Source organism: Lithobates pipiens, unplaced genomic scaffold (genome assembly GCF_037356315.1).
Source record: "Lithobates pipiens isolate NorthernLeopardFrog02 unplaced genomic scaffold, aLitPip1_a1.2 Scaffold_6, whole genome shotgun sequence".
NCBI classification, from domain to species: Eukaryota; Metazoa; Chordata; class Amphibia; order Anura; family Ranidae; genus Lithobates; species Lithobates pipiens.
Window position 1 is genome coordinate 8,304,352 of NW_027507881.1, and position 21,445 is coordinate 8,325,796.

At 47.1% G+C, this 21,445-nt stretch overlaps 1 protein-coding gene across 8 annotated transcripts in view; it reads left to right on the plus strand.

Moving 5' to 3' along the window:
- Positions 1 to 21,445, plus strand: part of LOC143958214 (C-myc promoter-binding protein-like) — a 250,429-nt gene that overhangs the window by 191,927 nt on the left and 37,057 nt on the right. For 7 of the 8 annotated variants that reach the window (XM_077467695.1, XM_077467696.1, XM_077467700.1 and 4 more), the window contains 3 exons: positions 3,374 to 3,518; positions 12,989 to 13,117; positions 16,715 to 16,828. In XM_077467695.1, the coding sequence (XP_077323821.1) occupies positions 3,374 to 3,518; positions 12,989 to 13,117; positions 16,715 to 16,828 (388 nt within the window). The remainder of the gene's footprint in view (positions 1 to 3,373; positions 3,519 to 12,988; positions 13,118 to 16,714; positions 16,829 to 21,445) is intronic. The other variant, XM_077467701.1, reaches the window with a different exon arrangement.

Sequence of the window (21,445 nt, forward strand, 5' to 3'; positions counted from 1 at the left end):
TATATATATATATATATATATATATATATATATGTGTATATATATTTTTTTAATTATTTTCCGCTATAAACAAAAAAAGCGTCCATTTTGAAAAAAATACCCGTTGTTTTAAATTTTTGAAATAATACCCCCCCCCCCCCCCCCCCCCCCCCAAAAAAAACTGTTTAGGCCAATATGTATTCTTCTACATATTTTCGGTAAAAAAAAATTGCAATAAGCGTATATTGATTGGTTTGCACAAGTAATGGTGGTGGTCTGCGATTTTTATCAGGACTGCTACGGACAGATCGGACACTTTTGGGACTTTTTTGTGACCACGGACATTTGTACAGCGATCAGAGCTAAAAATAGCCACTGATTACTGTATAAATGTCACTGGGAGGGAAGGGCTTAACACTAGGGGCAATCGAGGGGTTAAGTGTTCCCTAGGGAGGTGTTTCTAACTGGGGGGGAGGGGGGGGGGGCTGAACGGAGGAGGAAAAAGATTGCTGTTCCTGATCACTAGGAACAACAGATCTCTCTCTACTCTCCTGTCAGAGGGGATCTGGCTCTCTGTGGAGCAATTGCGGGTGGCCGGCAGATATTCCGGCCACTGGTCAGGCACAACAGCTCCGGCGTCGCACCGCGGCCATGCGCTCGCTCCCCCTGTTGCTCTTAAAGAGGCCGACTTACACCTACGGCTATTCACACGGGGGGTGGGGGGGGCAACCTGCTGCAGTATAATGATGCTGGCTGGTCGGCAAGCGGTTAAGTCATAATATGCTAGTATGCTTCGCATACTAGCACATTATGACACTTGCCTGAAAACGAATTGCATACTAGCATATTATGACGCTTACCTGAAAACTAAGCCCTCCAGGGGCGCTGAAGGCGCTTCCATCTTCACCCGGTTGTCTTTCCTGGGTTCACGGGCTTCGGCAATATGAATGGCCGAGCTGGCGATGACATCACTGATTATGGCACGGCTCTAAAGGAATGGCACAAGTGTGGCTTCCTAACAACGATGAGTCATCCCTGCTGCACCTCCTCAGGCATGTGGCCTGGTATGGGTTGGGGTTGGGGGGGGGGGGGGGGGGTAAACTCACTTTTTCCTCTCCTTTTACTGGCCTGCTGGGCTGCATGCTCAGAAAAAGGCCTGGAATTGATTTGGGTTTTTTTATTTTAATTTTTTTCCCCAGTGCTGGCTGTTTTGTTTACGTTGTGCTGTCATTGGGGAATCCCCTGCTGACAGCAAGGATAACTCATCATTGTTAAAGAGGAACTGCAGTCCGCTCACATAATTTGTGATAAAAACATCTGATAAAAGCTTCCCTCCATCCACTTTGCATATTTATTTTATATATACTGTCATTCTGTACTTGCCAAATACGCTGTAGAAATCTCCCTCCGCTGAGTCTGGCTGCATCCACTTTAACTGTGGGCAGCTGAAGCTGCTGCCTGTTCACTTCCTGGATTTACACACACGCCTCCAGCTCTGCAGCTCTCATTGGCCTTCTTATGACTCATACCCCCCCCCCCCCTCCTTCCTTCCTTCCTTCCTGGAAAACTCTCACAAGAGAGAGAGCTGTGCATGATGGCATAAGTCTAGGCCAGTGATATCGAACCTTGGCACCCCAGATGTTTTGGAACTACATTTCCCATGATGCTCAACTACACTACAGAGTGCATGAGCATCATGGGAAATGTAGTTCCAAAACATCTGGAGTGCCAAGGTTCGTCATCACTGGTCTAGGCTAATGACCAGACAAGAAACAGGAAGTGGGCTGTATAAGGGTTTTACTGGCAGAAAAAAAATGTTTTGCTATCCAAAGTTAAAGCAACAACAAGGGCAGAAGATTTAATAGATGGAAAGATAAAAAAAAATCACTAAAGTTCCAAAGGCGGCGGGTGCCGACTGCTTAACAGCCAATGACTTATCCCTGCTGGCTGACAGCAGGGATAAGTTGCAGTAGTAAAAACTTGCATTCAAAACCTATAAAAATCGCACCAATTTTCACTGCAGCTGCACTAAAAAGCAGCTAAAAATGCACTAGTGTGAACCTAGGCTTGGCCTTTAACCACTTTATAACTGCGCTATAGCCGAAAAATGGCTACAGCGTGGCTCTGTTTCGGGAGGGAGTCCGTAGGCATCCTCCCAGAACCACACATGCACCTTCCCCCCCCCCCAAGCTGGCATCTGGCGTGCTCTTTGTTCACTGTGCCCTTCAGACACTGCCAATTACAGATCCTGGTAGAGGGCCAATAACGGGAGGCTTTTTACCACGTGATCAGCTGTGTCCAATCACAGCTGATCACAGTGTAAACAGAATTGCTAGTTTAACTGGCAATCCTGATGGGGACATGCATGCGGATAAACAGGGCACTGATCATCCGTGTCCTGATAATTGTTCAGTGCCATCAATGCTAAAGAAAATTTATTTAACGGAAACTACGTTTTTTTCCAAAATGTTCCTTTTTTGCTTTTGTTTAGCAAAAAAATATATAAACCCCAGTGCTGATTTACATACCACCAAAAGAAAAAATCTATCCATCTTTAAAAAAAAAAAGTCATATGGGTACAGTGTTGCATGACCATGCAATTGTCCTTCAAAATGCGACAATTGGCCTGGCAAGGAAGGGGGGGTATAAGTGTCGAGTAAGCAAGTGGTTAAAAAATTGAACAATAAAAATGTATCTTCCATGTTTCAAAAAAATATTTTACAAAACAGATCCATAGAGTTTTGGAAATGAAACGCTCACATACAGGAACCCTGACCTTTTTTAGACCCCTTTTACACTGGGGCAGTGCGGACTTTACTGCTGTTTATAGCGGCACTTTTGGGCACTAGTGGGTGGGGGGGACGCACTTTTAACCCCCGCTAGCGGGCGAATAAAGGGGTTGATAGTGCCCATGTTGCGGCGCTGCCAAAGCGGTTTGCAGGCTTCATTTCAATGGGCAGGGGTGGTGGAGGAGCGCTGTATACACCGCTCCCGCACTGCCCACAAAGATGCCGCTTGCAGAAAAGGGGAGGTATGAGAGGTGCTTTTCAGGCGCTATTTTTATCGCTAAAACGTCTGTAAAGTGCCCCCAGTGTTTAAGGGGTCGTTATAGCTGTGCTACACTTCACAACACAAGGTCCTGGATGGGTTTCATGAATCCTCTTAACAAGTAGATGACTTGGAGGAACAGTATGTTTAGCAGCGGTGTATGCAAAGCTTATGTTAACCATGTTAGCTTGCAGTGGACTGAATGTTCCCAAACAGAATCCGGTTGTGTGCTTTTGTCATATTGTCCCTAAGTGGTTCCTTTTACTCCCCCCCCCCCGTCAGATGTAGAACATAGAAACTGCCAAAAAAAAGTGTCTAAATATGTTTTCAAACTGTTCCTGCACAGGCTGTTCTGGAGAGTGTGTGGCCCTCTGGGAACCGAGGGGGTTACTTCCTGTGGATAAAGGTCAGGAATGTACTTCATGGAGTTGCCCAATTTAAGAGAGCCTTGAAAAAACAACATTCCTTAGCACCTCATACGACGCTTTCAGGTATTTATTTGTCTTCATGCTGACTGGTTTAGAAGGACACCCGAATGTGAAATACGCTTTATGGTTCATTTTTGTGCTATAGTACTGACTTAAAGCATATGTAAAGGTTTGTTTAAAAAAAAATGTAAGAAAAACAAACATGTCATGCTATGCTCCACTGTGCAGCTCGTTTTGCACAGAGTGGCCCCAAACCTTGTCTTCTGGGGTCCCTCGGCGGCTCCTCCCCACATCAGATAACCCCACCCCGGGAGAAGCGCTCTCCCGAAGGGATTACCTTGCAGGCGCTCTCCCGAATGCAGTACTTTGCCCCGCCCCCCGGCGCTCACGTTATTGGATTTGATTGACAGCCAATCTATCCAATCAACAGCCGAAAACCCCCGGGCAGAGAGAGAGAGCAAGTTCCCGTGGGTCAAGTTCGAGTGGTCAGGTAAGTAAAAAGGGGGGGGGGCTGGGGAGCCGGTCACTGACAGGTGTTTTTTCACCTTAATGCATAAGGATGCATTAAGGTGAAAAAAACACAAACCTTTACAACCCTTTTTAAAGTGTATTTTCCGTTTTCGAAGCTAGATTGGGATAAAGCTCCATACACACACTATCTGATTGTCTTAATATGAGGTCTAACCTTAGGAGTTTCAATCTGTATGCCATTAGGCAGACCCTTCCACTACATTGTGTTGGTAAATCTGAAGACAAAAACCAGCAGAAAATCTGATGGTGTGTATGGGGCTTGACTATTACTTTATATTTGTCACACGTCCTCGTTCACATAGCATAAAAAAAAAAAAATTGCAGTGTACCCTTTTTAGATGCTGTATTCTGGACCCTCAATGTGGGGAGTATGGAAAGCTCCACCTATTGAATTGTTAACAACTCTAATGCCACGTACACATGATCGGAATTCCGGACAGAAAAAGACCAATGAGAGCTTTTCATCGGAAAATGCGACCGTGTGTGTACGCTCCATCGGAGTTTAGCTGTCCGAATTTCCGCCAGCCAAAAATGAAGAGCATGTTCTCAATTTTCCCTATGGAAAAAACGTTCTATCGGACATTCCGATCGTGTGTATAAGGATTATCGAGTCTCCATTTTGTCGAGAATTACGATCGTGTGTATGTAATTCCGACACGCCAAAAATCACGCATGCTCAGATTCATCTACGAGACGGAAGCTATTGGCTACTGGCTATTGAACTTCCTTTTTCTAGTCCCGTCGTACGTGTTGTACGTCACCGCATTCTAAACGATCGGAATTAGTTGTGACCGTGTGTAGGCAAGACAGCTTGAGTGGAATTCCGTCGGGAAAACCATCAGAGCTTTTTCATCGAGAATTCCGATCGTGTGTACGTGGCATTACAGAAATAAAATAAATATTCAAGTCTCCCTAGGCAAGCCACAATGGCGACGCTGAGTTATTCTGATGACAGAATGTAAACAAAAAAATAGACCAAGAAAAGAAGGAAAAGTAAAAAAAAAAAGTTTTTAAAAAATGAATTTTTTTTTTTTTTTTTTTTTTTTTTAAATACGTTCACCAGTCAAGTATCCCTTATCGCCTCATCCCCACAACCCTTGCCTGGTGGTTGTGGAGGGTCTGTGGGGGGCTTATCGGAATCTGGGGACCCCCAGATCCTGCCCCCCCTCCCGTTTAAAATGGTAACGGGTACATTGTACCATTTCACAAAAAATTTGTCAAATTGTTAAAAAACCACAAGACACACTTTGGGACAAGTCCTTTATTAAAAAACGAAAAATGCCCCACGAAGTCCATTCATCTTCTCCTCCGCTGACGGACCCGGAAAAAAAAAATCCCACGCCGCACCCAGTCCGCCTCCATGGGTGACACACGTCGCATTGACCGTCCTCTCAGGTGACAGTTCTTTTTCCCCGTGCGTCAGAGAGGGGAGACGTCACCGCGTGGCCCCGCCCTCAGTTATAAAAGAACTGTCACCTGAGAGGACGGTCATTACAGCTGGTGCCTCCCATGGAGGCAGATCGGTGGCGGCGTGCGGGTAGGGCCATTTATTTTTCTCCATTTTCAAGCTGCATTTATCATATGGTGAAGTATGTCCGTATTTATAAATTTCAATGATCCAGGTATTCTAGACGATATCGAGACCTTTACGCTTTGTTGCATCTCCTTTCCAGATGGCAGTTTGTATATTTCGAATATTTTATACCAGAATTCCTTCACCGCATGACATTCATACCAAATATGTGTCATTTGTTCCTTTTATCCCTTAAGCATCTCCAATGTTTTTTTTTTTTTTTTTGTATTATCTTTATTTATCTTATTTAAATCTACTGGGCTCCAGTACCATCTCATCAAATTTTTAGAATTGCGTTCTTGATGCTTGACTACCACGATTAATTTGTTGATAAAAATGCTTTATCCCATTCTATTAGCTTCATAGTTTCATAGTTAGTAAGGTTGAATAAAGACACCAGTCCATCCAGTTCAACCTGAGTGAGTGTCTACAATTGCCCCTATCCCTGTACATCGCACACTTACAACGGTCCCTACCCTCAAGGTGCCCACAATCCAAGGTCCCCATTCATATACTAGGGCCAATTTTGGACAGAAGCCAATTAACCTACCTGCATGTCTTTGGAGTGTGGGAGGAAACCGGAGTACCCGGAGGAAACCCACGCAGGCACAGGGAGAACATGAAAACTCCAGGCAGGTAGTGTTGTGGTTGGGATTTGAACCAGTGACCCTTCTTTTTTTTTTTAACAGGTAAGTTTTTATTTATCACCATTAAATGAATGAACAAACATTGGTACAATACAACAGCGCATTGCACAACACAACATAACAAAGTGTTCAGTGTACAATCGGTTAAACAGACTTACAAATTAGCTGATGAAGGTCAAAAGGTATAGGAGAGGAAATAAGGCAAAAGGGAAAAAGAAGGGGAAGAGGAAGAGGGGGGGGAGGGGGGAAGGGGGGAAAGAGAGCAAAAGCCAAATATCCAGAAATAGCTCATAGTGATAAACAATTCACAGCATTACCGCATTTTGCCCGCAGCATTCAGTAATGATCAAGTAAATACAGGAGAACATCCCGAAACCCACAACCACCCATCCCGCTAGTGACCCATCTACACTCCCACCCAAGACCCCCAAATCTTATCAAATTTGGACGGGCACTTACGACTCATGTACGTCAACTTATATAGTGGAAGAGCGGAGTCAATCAACCCTTTCCATTGTGAAATCCCAGGGGGGTCCGCCCTCTTCCAGTTAAGGAGAATAGTCTTCCTGGCATAAAAGGCCGCATAAAATACAAACAATTGTCTATATGTACCCACCACTACTCTGTCACATACCCCCAACAGCAGGACCACAGGGTCCAGCCCCACCGAGAGGCCCCCCACCGAATTCAGCACCCCCACCACCCCCCTCCAGAAGGTCTGAATAGCTGGGCATTCCCACACCACATGCATAAATGTCCCAACCTCCACACCACATTTCGGACATCGATCTGAGCTTAGTGGGTATATTCTCGAAAGTCTCTGTGGAGTGTAGTATGCCCTATGAAGAAACTTCAGTTGAATGAATCTGTCGCGCGCAGAGATCACCCGGGGAATGTAATTCTGGATGCCCTCCTGCCAGTCCTCCTCGTCCAGTGATGGAAGATCAGACCTCCATTTGCGAAAAAGCGCAGACTCCGTCTCGGGTTCCGAAATGGAGAGCCTAAGGTACAGGGAGGAGAGGACCCGATCCGCATATTTGGATATGAGAAACTTTTCAATTTGGTTCGAGCAGACCGAGATTGGGGCAGGGAATTGGGCCCGCGACGCATGGCGCAGCTGCAGGTATCGAAAAAACATCTTATTCGACAGCCCAAACTCCCTCTTGAGGGTATCAAAGTTTAGGAGGACCCCCCTAGGCATAATCTGCTGTATGGTCGTGATGCCATATTTGGCCCACAGGGCAGGATCCGGGATAGATTTGAAATGGCTCAATTGTGGATTGCCCCACAGCGGCGTATGGGGTGAGACCTCCAAAGGACCATTAAGTTTCCTCGACACCTGCATCCACACACGCACCGTCGCCGCCATATTCGACGTGACCATAGGGTGAGCTTTAGGGCCCCTAAATACCAAATTACTAAGCGCAGCATAAGACCCCAGGATGGCCGCCTCTAGGTTAACCGACGGATTGGATCTCGATTGTACAAACCACCACCGCACTGTCACCAGTACCGCTGCCCAATAATATTGTTTCAGGCATGGCAAGGCCAGGCCCCCAGCCGAGAGAGGCAGCTGGAGGGCCAGCCTCCCCACCCTGGGCACAGCTCCAGCCCAAATAAACGTATTGATCACCCGGTCTGCCCTGAGGAAAAAAGAATTCGGGATCGGGGTAGGGGTGTTCCGAAAAACATACAAGAACTTTGGCAAAAAGGTCATCTTCAAGAGGTTAATTCTACCCACCGGTGACAAGGGCAAAGACTTCCACATCTGGCATCTAACAGTCAGGTCGTCTAAGATAGGGTATACGTTGTCAGCTAGATAGAGCTTAGGATCTCCTCGCACCAGAATCCCCAAGTAACGGAACCCCTGAACAAATTTCAGTGGCGTCGGCGTTACTTCAGCACGAGGATCCTGAGGGAGTGAGAACAACAAGGATTTATCCCAATTAATTCTAATTCCCGAGAAGGAAGCGAATTCCTCCATAATACCCAAGGCCCTCTGCAAGGAGACAGATGCATCAGGTAGGTAAAGAAGTGCATCGTCCGCATACAGCGAAATTTTTTCTTCAAGGGGACCCACTCGCAGCCCCACAAATGCCTCCGATGCCCGTAAAAGAATGGCCAGGGGCTCTATGGCTAGTGCAAAGAGGCCAGGGGACAGAGGGCACCCCTGTCTCGTACCTCTACCCAACGCGAACTCCTCCGATACCGCACCGTTGGTTCGGACTCTGGCCACGGGGTGATTATAAAGCAGCCGAATCCAGGAAATAAATTTAGGGCCAAAGCGAAAGCGCTCCAAAACTCCCCAGAGAAATTGCCATTCGACAGAGTCGAACGCTTTTTCTGCGTCGAGCGACGCAACCACTCCCTGTCCCTGTCCCGCCCTAGCCCTAGAAACGTGGGTATAGAGGCGCCTAATGTTAATGTCAGTGCCCTTGCCCGGCATAAAGCCCGTTTGATCACCATGAACCAGGGTCAAAATAACAGAGTTAAGCCGATTTGCCAAAATCTTTGCCACTACCTTCGCATCGACATTAAGCAGAGAAATTGGGCGATAGGAGGAACAGCACTCAGGGTCCTTATTCGGTTTAGGGATAACGACTATCACCGCCTCGGACATCGTGGGGGGCAGACTCCCTTCAGTTAGCATAGTACGGAGTAGGGCGTGAAATCGCGGCGCAAGTGTATCAGCGTGCGTTTTATAGAACTCTGCCGGCAGGCCATCCGGGCCCGGCGTTTTTGAGCTCTTGAGGGAGACAATAGCCGCCTGAACCTCCTCAAGAGAGATCGGGCCCTCCAGGCGGGTACGGTCCTCATCAGAGAGCTGCGGGAAGTCAACCCGGTCCAAAAAGTGACCAAGTGCTTCCAGAGTAAAAACCTCCCTAGGAGCATAAAGGGCCTTATAAAATTGTACAAATCGGTCGTTAATTTGAGAGGGGTCTGAGATCACCTCATCATGTTCTCCTCTGATCCTGGCGATATGCGCCACAGAAGCCCTCTCCCTAGCCAACCAGGCCAAAAGTCTGCCCGTCTTTTCCCCCTGTTCAAAAATGCGTTGCGATTGGGCCAACAAAATCTTCCTACTACCCTCTGTCCTGAGCAAAGCAATCTCCCTGTGTATCGACTGCAAGGCAGAATAGGAGGCTCCGCCACCCCCTAGCGTGTACGCTCTCTCAAGCTCCTGCGCCCTCCTCTCCGCCTCCGCCAGCGCCAACCTAGAATGTTTCCTGGCCTTGGAAATGGCAGTCTGATACTGACCCCTGGCATAGGCCTTAAAAGCGTCCCAGAGCACCGTGGACGTCGCGGTACCAGCATTTACCCCCCAGTAAGCACCCAATTCCCCCTCCACCTCCGGGGCAACCCGCTCGTCCGCCACCCAATACCCGGAAAGCCGCCACATGGCGGGGCCCAAAGTGGGGCCCACCTCTAGCCGCAGCAGCACGGGAGCGTGGTCTGAAATACCCCTAGGCAGGACCTCCACACCAACCGTGCGGGGCAGTAGCAAAGCGTCAGCCAGCAGCAGATCAATCCTTGAAAAAGAAGCATAAGTGGCAGAGTGGCACGTGTACTGCTTGTCAGTAGGATGTTTCCACCGCCAGATATCAGTGAGCCCGTAGAGATCCATCCAGGTCATAAGTGGGGAGCTCTGACCCACCCCCCCCCGAAACCTATCTAGGGAGGGGTTCGGGGTCATATTAAAGTCACCCGCCATCAAAATAGCAGCACCTGGGTACAGTGCCATGATAGGGGTCAATTTGTTAAGGAGCTCCATGGTAGCCGGCGGGGGAACATAAACACCCAGCAGCAGCATCTCCAATCCATTACACATGGCATGGATCACCACATACCTGCCACCCGGATCCAAATGGAGATCCAATAGGTTAAATTGAAGAGACCTGTGCACCAGAACACTGACCCCCCTAGCATACACAGAGTAGGTAGAATGATAATATGCCCCAACCCAGGGTTTCTTAAGGGCCAGCGTCCTTCCACCCGCCAGATGAGTCTCCTGCAGTATACAAATCTGTGGAGAGTATCGCTTAAGATACGTGAAAACCAGGGAACGTTTGAGCCTCGAGTTGAGGCCTCGCACGTTCCAGGACAGAATGGTTAAAGGAGCCATAGACTCATCTCACAGAAGTGGACACGGCCCCCCAGAAACCACAACCCAGCACCCAGGAGACCCCCCAACAGCCCACAAATCCAAACCCCCCCACCCCCCAAAGAACCTCCCCCCCCCACATCAGTAAATAGACATTTCCAAAATTCCTCCCCTGACACATCAAAACTATACCAAGAATCAGACCTCAGCAACACAGATATACATAGAGAATAATACTTACAAAAGAATGTCCTGAACACAATACCCGAAACCCCCCCCCTCCCACCCCCCACCCCGACACCACCCCCCAAACTTCGGTGTGTCCTAACCCCAAACCAAACCGCCCTGGTAATAACCATGGGGATGCATGAAAAGATGAGCACCATGAGTGCAACCGTCTGAGCACCGCAAGTCCAGCCCAGTCCATTTGTCGGATAAAAGGGCCCTGCAGAGGCATGATAGACTAAGTTCAGTTCACCCGGCCGTAGCCGGGGGCAGATTCTTGAAAGAAAAACTGTTGCAAAACAAAGGGAGCAAATCGCCACCAACAAAGGAAAGTCATAGTCAGAGTAGGCTCAGGCACAGTATAGACAGTCAAACTGGAAATAAAGTGGTAAAACACCGCCATTGCCACTAAGCGGATCTCAAGCCGGCCCATGCCCATCGAGTCCGGCTAGGGCTCCGTTCAAATTAAATGTAGGGTACAGGTGGAAGGCAAACAAACAGCACCCTAGGGGCAGCTCACCGATCATCCCTGTTCCTTGGCAAGGTTTCCAACCAGTTCGCAGCATCTTCCGGCGATGTGAAAAAACGAACCGTCTCACCATCTTGTACACGAAGTCGGGCCGGGAACAACATACTGTACTTAATTCGTCTATTGCGGAGGTTCAGCTTTACCTGGTCAAATGATCGGCGTAGCTTCTGGGTATCAATGGAATAATCCGGGAAGATCATCAATCGCGCCCCCTCATAGGTAAGAGCCTCCACCTTGCGTGCCTCCCGCAACACCAAATCGCGGTCCCTAAAGTGGAGAAGGCGAAGAATGAAGGTACGTGGAGGAGCCCCCGGAATGGTCCGGACGGCAGGCATTCTGTGTGCCCTCTCCACCGTGAAGAAACTTGAAAAGGGTGCCTGAGGCAGGAGCTTGCGAAGCAGGTTCTCCGTGAAGGTGTGGGGATCTGCTCCTTCCGCTCCCTCAGGTAGTCCCACAATGCGAAGGTTATTCCTTCGATTCCTGTTCTCAGAATCTTCTGCCCTACTTTCCAGTATCTTCACCCTGGTTTGCAACGTTCGGAGTGTCCCGGAGTGATCTCGCAGTACGTCCTCAGAGTCACCCAGCCGCCGCTCCGCCTCAGTCAGCCGGGTGCGGAACGAATCCATATCCCTTCGGACAAGGCTGATATCGAGCTGCACCGATTCGATCTTCCCCGTCAGGGTAGATTGGCAGGTGGTGATAGCCTGCATCAATGCCGCAAAATTCGACTGCTCCGAGAGCGCCGGGTCCGGATCTTCCGACGGGGACGCCATGCGGGCCGCAGGCTTCGGGTCCGGAGATAGGCCGGAGTTAGGCCGCGGCTTAGATTTGGCCGATGCGGGGGTCCTACGGCAACCGGAGCTACCCCTGCCCTTGGTCATCCCCTCCCGGGACCGTGTGCACAAGGGTAAGCTGCTCCACGAGCGGTATCTGCAGGGCTAGGAGTCAATTACAGCGGATGGTCGGCGGAGCTCTCAGCAAGTGCGTCCGCTCAGTCGGCCATCTTGGACACGCCCCCCCACCAGTGACCCTTCTTACTGCTAGGTGAGAGTGCTAACCACTACACCACTGTGCCATTATCGGACTCTCCTATTTCACTTTCCCATTTTCTAATATTTGCTATTTCATTAGGGGGTTCCGCAGGAAGTAGAAGTTTATCAATTATACATAGTTTATGGGTCATTTTTTCGCTCTATTCATAATGGTTGGAATTTAGTTAGTGGTCTATCAATCCTGGACTGCTGTCCAAAAATTTGATATGTAGTTGATGATATTGTATCCATTTATTATGATGTTTGGACCCTAATTCATGCAATTTTGGAAGTTTACCTTCTTTTAGAGTCTGAACAAGTCTTGTGTTCTCCAACCTGTTCCATTTAATAAAATGCCGTTACTGCTGGTGGAAATTCCGGGTTGGAGAACAGTGGAGTTATTGGTCCATTCATTGTGGAGAGTCCCGCCCTTTTTCCGTACTGTATCTTTTTAAATACATTTTAGGCATGTTGTGCGAATGGGAACACACAATAAATTTGACTGCAAAAGTGGAAATGCGTGTTAAAATGTAATCCTCTGTCCAGGGGCGGACTTGACTACTCATGGGCCCCCGGGCAATAGGAGAAGATTATGGGGCCCCCAGGCAGTAGATTATGGGGCCACACAATATGCATACACAGAATACATATACACACACTGAAAAGGTACTGGAGAGGTGGGGCAGCTATAATCTTGGGATTTTTTAAAAACACAGATTTTTACATACTGCCCCTGGTTTTATTGAGGCTGGCAACCCTGATGGGGCCCCTTAGTGGCATGGGGCCCTCGGGCAGTGCCCGAATGGTCAGTCCGCCCCTGCCTCTGTCTGTAAATGAGCCAGGATAGTTCTGAGTTGCATAGTGACTGTGTCCTTTTTCCTCTCTATTTTCCTAGATGGAAGTGACCTGGATGCCGTCAGCCATGGAAGTATGGACAGCTCTATAGACATGAACCCCACAGAGCAGCCGTCGTTCAGTACAGATGTAATCAGTGCCGATGCTGCCGATGACAGATCCAGTACAGGTGTGTGTGTGTGTGTGTCTTCGCTCGTGCTCTGGGGGAAGAATCGAGGAAGTAAATCCTCGCCTACACATAACTCCCCCAAAGGCTTCTGTTGCAAGACACTCTAATGGTATCCAATTAGGAAGGATTGTTATATCTAATGGTACAGCTGGGAAAATCTGAGGCAAGGATTACTATTCCTGCTGTCACTGAGCTTTCCAGCTATAGCAAAATGCCAGTAAATGAGCCAAAGGTGTCATACAATATAGCGCTAAACTGTAATGGCTAAGTAGAATACAAAATGACAAATATGATGATAATAACCGCCTTTTGGTAAATAAATGGATATGGTGAATTGAAAGAATAGTGGTGCGGTTTGTCTACAGTGGTGGACAATTCTACGTTCACACCCGAGCATTTTCAGGCAGAAAGTCGCGCGTTTTTTACCACGATTTTGCCGTGATTTTACACAGGTCAAAAGGTCGCCCATGTAAAACGCCTGTAATCTGCCAATAGAAGAAGCTTATGCACTTTTTTTGAGCTTCAGGCGTTTTTCTTCAGGCTACAAAACGCTCTGATGTGAACAGGGGGCCATTTAAATGAAAGTTATTTTGCTTGTTGGGCCTTTTTTCTGGCGTTTTACGAGCTGAAAGTGGCTCAGGTGTGAATGCAGTCTTAACCACTTGCCGACCGGCTCACGCCGATATACAAAAATTGAACAAAAAGGTCCGGATGGGCGCACTCACGAATGTGCCCATCCGGACCTTTTTGTTCAATTTTTGCATATGGTTGCATATTGAGCTGCTCCCACGCCTGGAGAGGGGAGAGATCATTAGGAAGTAGACACCTGGAGCGCGGGTTCTTCTTTTTGTTTCACGCCGATCTACGTTGGGAAAGTGGCACGTTCACGCAAAACGACGTATAGAGGACGTCTTCCCCTTTAAGGGCCGCCGGGGGCTCACCCGCGGCACAACGAGGGGGGGGGGGGGTGGGACCCGATGCATGTGGCCGATGTGCGACAGCCACCCACTATTGCGGGGACGGGAGCTAGAACGGGGGATTTGTGTGTTGAAACTCATGAATCCCTGTTCTGTCAGGGGAGAGGAGACATCGTTTGCTACAGGCATCGTTCTTTCCAGCTGGCGATTCTGTGCATGATTCTGTGCATGATGCTTGATCGTTCTTATAGGCGATGGGAGGGAACGTCATCCGATGCTTCTCCAGGCTTTCCCGTGCCTTCAGGGGCCCGGAGAAAGAATCGGCCGTCGCCGGATGACGACGATAGAGATTTCCAGTCATCTCTATCATTGTCAGAGGACCGGGCGCAACGTTATGACATCACGCCTGGGTTCCCGGAAGTAAACAAAGTCGCGGTTGCGTCTGTCAGCATGAGATCAGTGAATTTTGTTTTCTCGATCTCATGCTTTCCAGCCTAGAGGAGAGATGTGGGGTCTTGTTGACCCTGCATCTCTCCATAAAGAGGACCTGTCACGAATGATTCCTATTACAAGGGATGTTTACATTCCTTGTAATAGGAATAAAAGTGATCGTAAAAAAAAGTGTAAAAATAAAAAAATTTAAAATTTTATTTTTTATTTTTATTCTTGTATTGCAATACCAAGGCAAATAATGAAAACAATGGGGGCTTATTTACGAAAGGCAAATCCACTTTGCAGTACAAGAAGTGCAGTTGCTGTAGATCTGAGGGGGGACATGCACGGAAAATAAACAGCATTTTAGCTTGCACATGATTGGGTGAAAAAAATCAGCAGAGCTTCCCCCCATTTCAGATTTCCCCCCTCAGATCTACAGCAACCGCACTTCCAAGGGCACTTGTAGTGCAAAGTGCACTTGCCTTTTGTAAATAACCCCCTATGTATCTCAAAACCGTAGAAACCATTCAAACATATACCAGGTCAGGTGCAACAATATGTGTAGGCCGTGATGGCGTACATGACATACAATGACTACAATCGAAACTATTATAATATTGAATACTGGGCAAGAGCATTCCAAATCATTGCAAGTAGTTTTTTCTTTTTTTTTTTTTTTAAACCATGATTGTAAAGGCTCTTTTTTTCTTCTTTTTTTTTTTTTTTAATAACAAACATTTTATACTTGCCTCCTCTGTGCAGTTAAATTTGCACAGAGCAGCTCGGATCCTCCTCTTCTCGGGTGCCACTTCTTCTGTGCTCCTGGCCCCTCCCTCCTATCGCGTGCTCCCCTCAGCCAGCAGCTTTCTATGGGGGCACCCGAGCTGAGTCGGCTCTCTGTATCTATTCAGACACGGATCCCAAATCTGGCCCCGCCCCTCTCTCTCCCCTGATTGGCTGACCGATGGCAGGAGCCAATGCCGCCGCTTATGTGTCTCAGCCAATCAGGAGTGTCTGTGACATCGGAAACTTGTGGACATCACTGCAGAGAGAAGGGGCTCAGATAAGTGATTTGGGGGGGGGGGCTGCTACACACAGAAGTTTTTTTTATCTTAATGCATTGGATGAATTAAGATAAACACCTTCTTCCTTTACAACAACTCCTTTAAATCGATGGGTTTAGTTGCTTCGCTATAAGGCTCCGTTCACACCTGAGAGTACTGGAATTGCACAATTCTGCCCGCGATTCCGTCGCGTTCACAATGCCGTTATTTCTTAATAGCAACTTAAATTTTTGAGATTTTAAGATTTTGCCGCAAATTGACGCGTGATAAAACGCACTGGAATCACGGCCAAAAAAAAAAGCCCATCACCAAATGCTCTTGGCTCTGTGCCAAGATTTGGTACCTGAGCTTCTTTGGAGCGGAGGGAGGCCTATTGAAATGAATGGTGCCGGTGCAAAAAGGCTCCGCAAAAGGAAACAATTTTTAAGCGCAGGGCAGCAGCTGTCAATGCTCTATGCTCAGGTGTGAAATGGAGCCGAAGAGTCTCTGAGCTCCCGAAGTTAAAATGTTTTTTCTGTTTACATATGTTTACATATTTTTTCCAAAAGGAACTGCAGAGTTCCCTTATTACTCTTACATGTGTGCCGTCCTGGTCTCTCCTACCTCCATCTATGGCATTTGGAAGTCCAATGCCCCCCACCCCCTTTTTATACTTATTTACATATTTTTTCCATCCAGCCCCCTCCCTGCACCATTTTTGTCCTCGTAGACTGGCTGCCTGAACCCAGAAGAGGCACCCGGCTCGTGACGGCCAGGACCTGTGTTGTCACCCCTGGGTGGCAGATCACAGAAGGGCAACACTGGATCTGCTGGGCAGGTGAGTATGTCACCTGAAAACAATGCTGCACGACCGAGTGAAGTTCCTCTTTAAGTTTCCAGATGTAGACCACTGCCCATAAGGGTCTCACTCTCTCTGTTGCATTTATTATTTTTATTTTTTTTACTGTAGATTAAAATTGTTGCAACTCTAGATGAACTGGGGACCCCTGATTTGTGGTATTAGTTAAACATGAGCAGACCTCAAGCTGTTTTGCTTTTGGAGCCTCCCCCCCCCCCCCCCCCCCCCACCCAGAGATAATACAAGCCTGTGGGTGACAATGCTCACTGGGCTCAACCGATCAGTTAACCAAATAGGTAAATTTTTAACCGATTTTATATATATATTTTTTTGTTTATATTAGGTGGCCAGTCAGATCTGGGATACAGTTCACTGTCCAAAGAGGAAGTTCGCAGGGGGGCTGTACATGATATACAAGAGGAACAGGAAAACTCTCGAGGGAGTGATTCTAGCTCATGTAAGTACCGGAAATAAAACGGCTACTATGCAAATCATGGGTATTTTAAGAAGCTATTTTTTTTTTCCATGGTCGCCTTCTGCAGACATAGTTACGTCTATAACAGCAGCAATCATCCATTATTGAACTCAGAGTATGCCAGGAAATTATTGAAGGGTTATGGGAAGCAGTTCTGTCATAAAGACGGTGGAAAAGGTCTTCCCACAATAAAAGTACGAGATGACTTTTTCTGAAATGCACTTTGCCAGAAACGGTTTGCTATAGTTTACAGAGGAAGTAAACTTCCTCTTTATTCCCCTGCAAAGCATAATGGGCTAGTATGCATCACCTGCAAACGAAGCCAGCGAGGTCCCCGCTGGTGGCTGCGTTCATCTTCACCCCTCTTCCTGCCGTGGTTCTGACTGGCCGGAGTCTCGTGACATCACCCCAGCGCATGCGGGAAACAATGGCAGGGGCCCCAGAACGTGCCCTTTCTTTGGTGCGCATGTGCCGAGGACGTTGGCGCAAGCGTATATGGTAAATCTCTCCTAAACTGTGCAGGTTTAGGAGATGTTTTCCAATACCTACAGGTAAGCCTCGTTATAGGCTTACCTGTAGGTAAAAGTGGTGTGTTAGGATTTACAACCACTTTAACCCCTTGTCTATCAGTATTCAGGGAGTAGATATACTAGGACCAATTTAGACAGGAGCCAGTTAACCTACCAGCAGGTCTTTTGAGTGTGGGAGGAAACCGGAGTACCCGGAGGAAACTCGCACAGGGAAAACATGCAAACTCCAGGCAGGTAGTGCCGTGGTTGGGATAAGCACTGCAGAAATTGATGGCTTTATACAAGTACCTTAAATAAACAAATATTAATGGGAGCTGGTTTATATCACAGATGTGATTACCCCATGTGTCGCATATTCCCCCTGCTGGCCGGGCACACCCACTCTTTCCCCCTCCCCCCCCTCAGCTTTCCTCCTTTACTTTCTCGTTGGGTGTTGAGGATGTTTCAGGATGGGGAGCGAGTAAATATTTCATTTATCGGCCCCTTCCTTTTCTGAATCTGTGGTGATTCCCGGGTCTTTCCCGATTCCTCCAAGGAAACTGGCACTGTTTGTTCATTCCCTTGTGATAGCTAACTAGTTAAAGAGGAACTGCAGTCTGCTCACATAATTTGTAATAAAAAAATCTTTGCCTCTCATAGAACCTCTTATGACTTCCCTTCCTGACAAACTCTGGAGTGATAGAGAGAGCTGTGCATGATGTCCTAAGCCTAGGCTAATGACCAGGCAAGAAACGGGAAGTGGACTGTATAAGGGATTTACTGACAGAAAAAAATGTTTTACTATCCAAAGTTAAAACAACAACAAAGGCAGAAGATTTAATAGCTTAAAAGTTGAAAAAAACTACCGAAGTTCCGCTTTAAAGCGGATCTGCACTGTATCTGAGCACCACAAATTAAAAACGCTATTTAATTTTTAATATTCATAGCACCCCCCCCCCCCAATCCATGCCTCCATTCTTTATTTTACTGAAAAATCACTTTGAAAAACACCCCCCTAGTATTTCTAGCTGTGGCCATCTTGAGTAAGGGCAAATGATTCCTGTAGCATTTACTTCCTGCCTTTAGCTCAGTTATTCATGCAGGTGTTTCGTCAGATTAGGCAAGCCATCAGAATTTGTAACGGAAGTGAAGTTTCGTCGCCGCCATCTTGCTACTCCCCCCTCCCCGCACTCGTCCACAGTAAGGATACAGTGAGAAGGCGGCAAGCGGACATCTTGTTACACCCACCGGTGTCTTGCATTCCACACTTATTTTTAACTGTAAAATGAGCTTATATAGTAAAAATCAGTATTTAAAAATCCATCTGTTTAGATGTTGAATTTTAAAAGCAGCAGCAAACCTGCTGATGTCACAGGTTTGCTAATATGACAGAACACTGCTGCTTTGAAAAATCAACATCATAGGTACATAGTTAATCAGGTTGAAAAAAAGACACAAGTCCATCTAGTTCAACAATAAAAATAAATTAAAATTTCATACAATCACATATACACAAAACATCACCCACAGTTGATCCAGAGGAAGGCAAAAAAAACCCAGCCAAAGCATGATCCAATTTGCTAAAGCAGGGTAAAAAATTCCTCCCTGATCCCCCGAGAGACAATCCGATTTTCCCCGGATCAACTTTGACTATAAATGTCAGTACCCAGTTATATCCAGGCCTTTTTTAAAGCAATCTACTGAGCTGGCCAGAACCACCTGTGGAGGGAGTTGATTCCACATTTTCACAGCTCTTACTGTGAAGAAACCTTTCTGTATTTGGAGATGAAATCTCTTTTCCTCTATGTAAAGATGTGATATAAAGAGTGCCCCCTTGTCCTCTTTGTTGACCCTAAAGTGAATAACTCAACGCCATGTTCACTATATGGACCCCTTGTATATTTGTACATGTTGATCCCCCTTAATCTCCTCTTAAGAGTGAATAAATTCAATTCCTCTAATCTTTCCTCATAGCTGAGCTCCTCCATGCTTCTTATCAGTTTGGTTGCCCTTCTCTGCACTTTCTCCAGTTCCCCGATATCCTTTTTGAGAACTGGAGCCCAAAACTGAACTGCATATTCCAGATGAGGTCTTACTAATGATTTGTAGATTTGTCTCTCTTTCTCTCTCTTTCTCTCTCTTTCTCTCTCTCGTCCATACCTCTCCTAATACAAGAAAGGACTTTGGTCGCTTTGGAAACCGCAGCTTGGACATTGCATGTTATTTATGAGCTTATGATCTACCAAAACCCCCAGATCCTTCTCCACTGTGGATTCCCCCAGTTGTACTCCCCCTAGTATGTATGATGCATATTCTTAGCCCCCAAGTGCAACTTTACATTTATCAACATTAAACCTCATCTGTCACATAGTTGCCCAATTAGACAGAGCATTGAGGTCGGCTTGTAAATTGGAGAAATCCTGTAAGGACGTTATTCCACTGCATAGCTCGGTGTCATCTGCAAAGACGGAAATGTTACTTTTGATCCCAGACCAGATATAATTTATAAAGTAATTAAAAAGTAAGGGTCCCAGCACTGAACCTTGGGGTACACCACTGATAACCTTCGATCATTCAGAGTAATGCCCTGTACACACAATTGGACTTTTACACATGAGCCGTGTGTGGGGAACTGTATCCAACGCTTTTGCAAAATCCAAGTATACCACGTCCACTGCCACTCCTCTGTCCAAGGTTTTACTTACCTTCTCATAAAAAGAAATCAGATTTGACAACTTCTGTCTTTCATGAATCCATGCTGTCTGTTGCTTAAAATATTTCTTTCCAACAAGAACTCATCTATGTGGTCTTTTATTAACCACTTGAGACCCGCGCTATAGCCGAATGACGGCTACAGCGCGGATCTCCTTTTCCGGGACTAAGTCTATTGACGTAGTCCCGTGCACGAGCAGCCTGCGCGCCCCCTGAGGGGCGCGCGCGGCGCGCTCTGTGATCGGCGAGTCTATGAGACTCGCCTGATCACCGATCAGAGCAAGGGGTCGATCCCGACCCCTTATCACGTGATCAGCTGTCAGCCAATGACAGCTGATCATGTGATATAACGGAGCCGGTAATCGGCTATTATTCCTCCTCGCAGTGACAGCGCGAGGAGAAAAAAAAAGACCTGATCACCGACGGCCGTGATCGGGACATTAGTCCCGATGATGGCCAGCCCTGCCAGTGCCCACCTGCCCCCTCATCAATAAAGGTGATTAAAAAATAAGTGCCCCCCGTTAGTGCCACCCAGCAGTGCCCACAGTGCCACCCAGCAGTGCCCACAATCTGCCTCAACAAAGGTGCTGCACCCCAGTGCCACATATCCGTGCCCATCAGTGTCGTCTACCAGTGCCCAGCAGTGCCACCTATCAGTGCCCATCAGTCCCATCTATCAGTGGTACCTATCAGTGCCCCTTAGTGCCACCCATCTGTGCCACCCATCCGTGCCCATCTTTGACCATCGGTCCCGCCTTATCTGTGCCTATTAGTGCCACTTTAACTATGCCTATCAGTGCCCACCAGTGCAGCCTATCAGTGCCCACCAGTGCAGCCTATCAGTGCCGCCTCATCAGCGCACTTCAATGAAGGAGAAAAATGACCTGTTTGCAAAATTTTATAACAAACTATTAAACATGATTTTTTTGTTTAGCAAAAAATAAAACTCCCAGCTGTAATTAAATACCAACAAAAAAAAGCTCTATTTGTGGCAAAAAAAATGATAAAAATTTCATTTGGGTACAGTGTTGTATGCCCGCGCAATTGTCATTCAAAGTGCATCAGCGCTGAAAGCTGAAAATTGGTCTGGACAGGAGGGGGGTTTAAGTGCCCAGTAAGCAAGTGGTTAAACTCTCCAATATCTTCCGAACTATAGAAGTTGCACAAACAGGTCTATAGTTACTTGGTAAAGACTTTTTAAAAATGGGCACCACATTGGCCCTGCGCCAATCCAGTGGCACCATTCCAGTCATTAAAAAGTCCCTAACAATTACCATATTTATCGGCGTATAACACGCACTTTTTCCCCCTTAAAATTGGAGGAAAGTCGTGGGTGCGTGTTATACGCCGATCCCCACTGTCTGCGAGTCAAAAATAC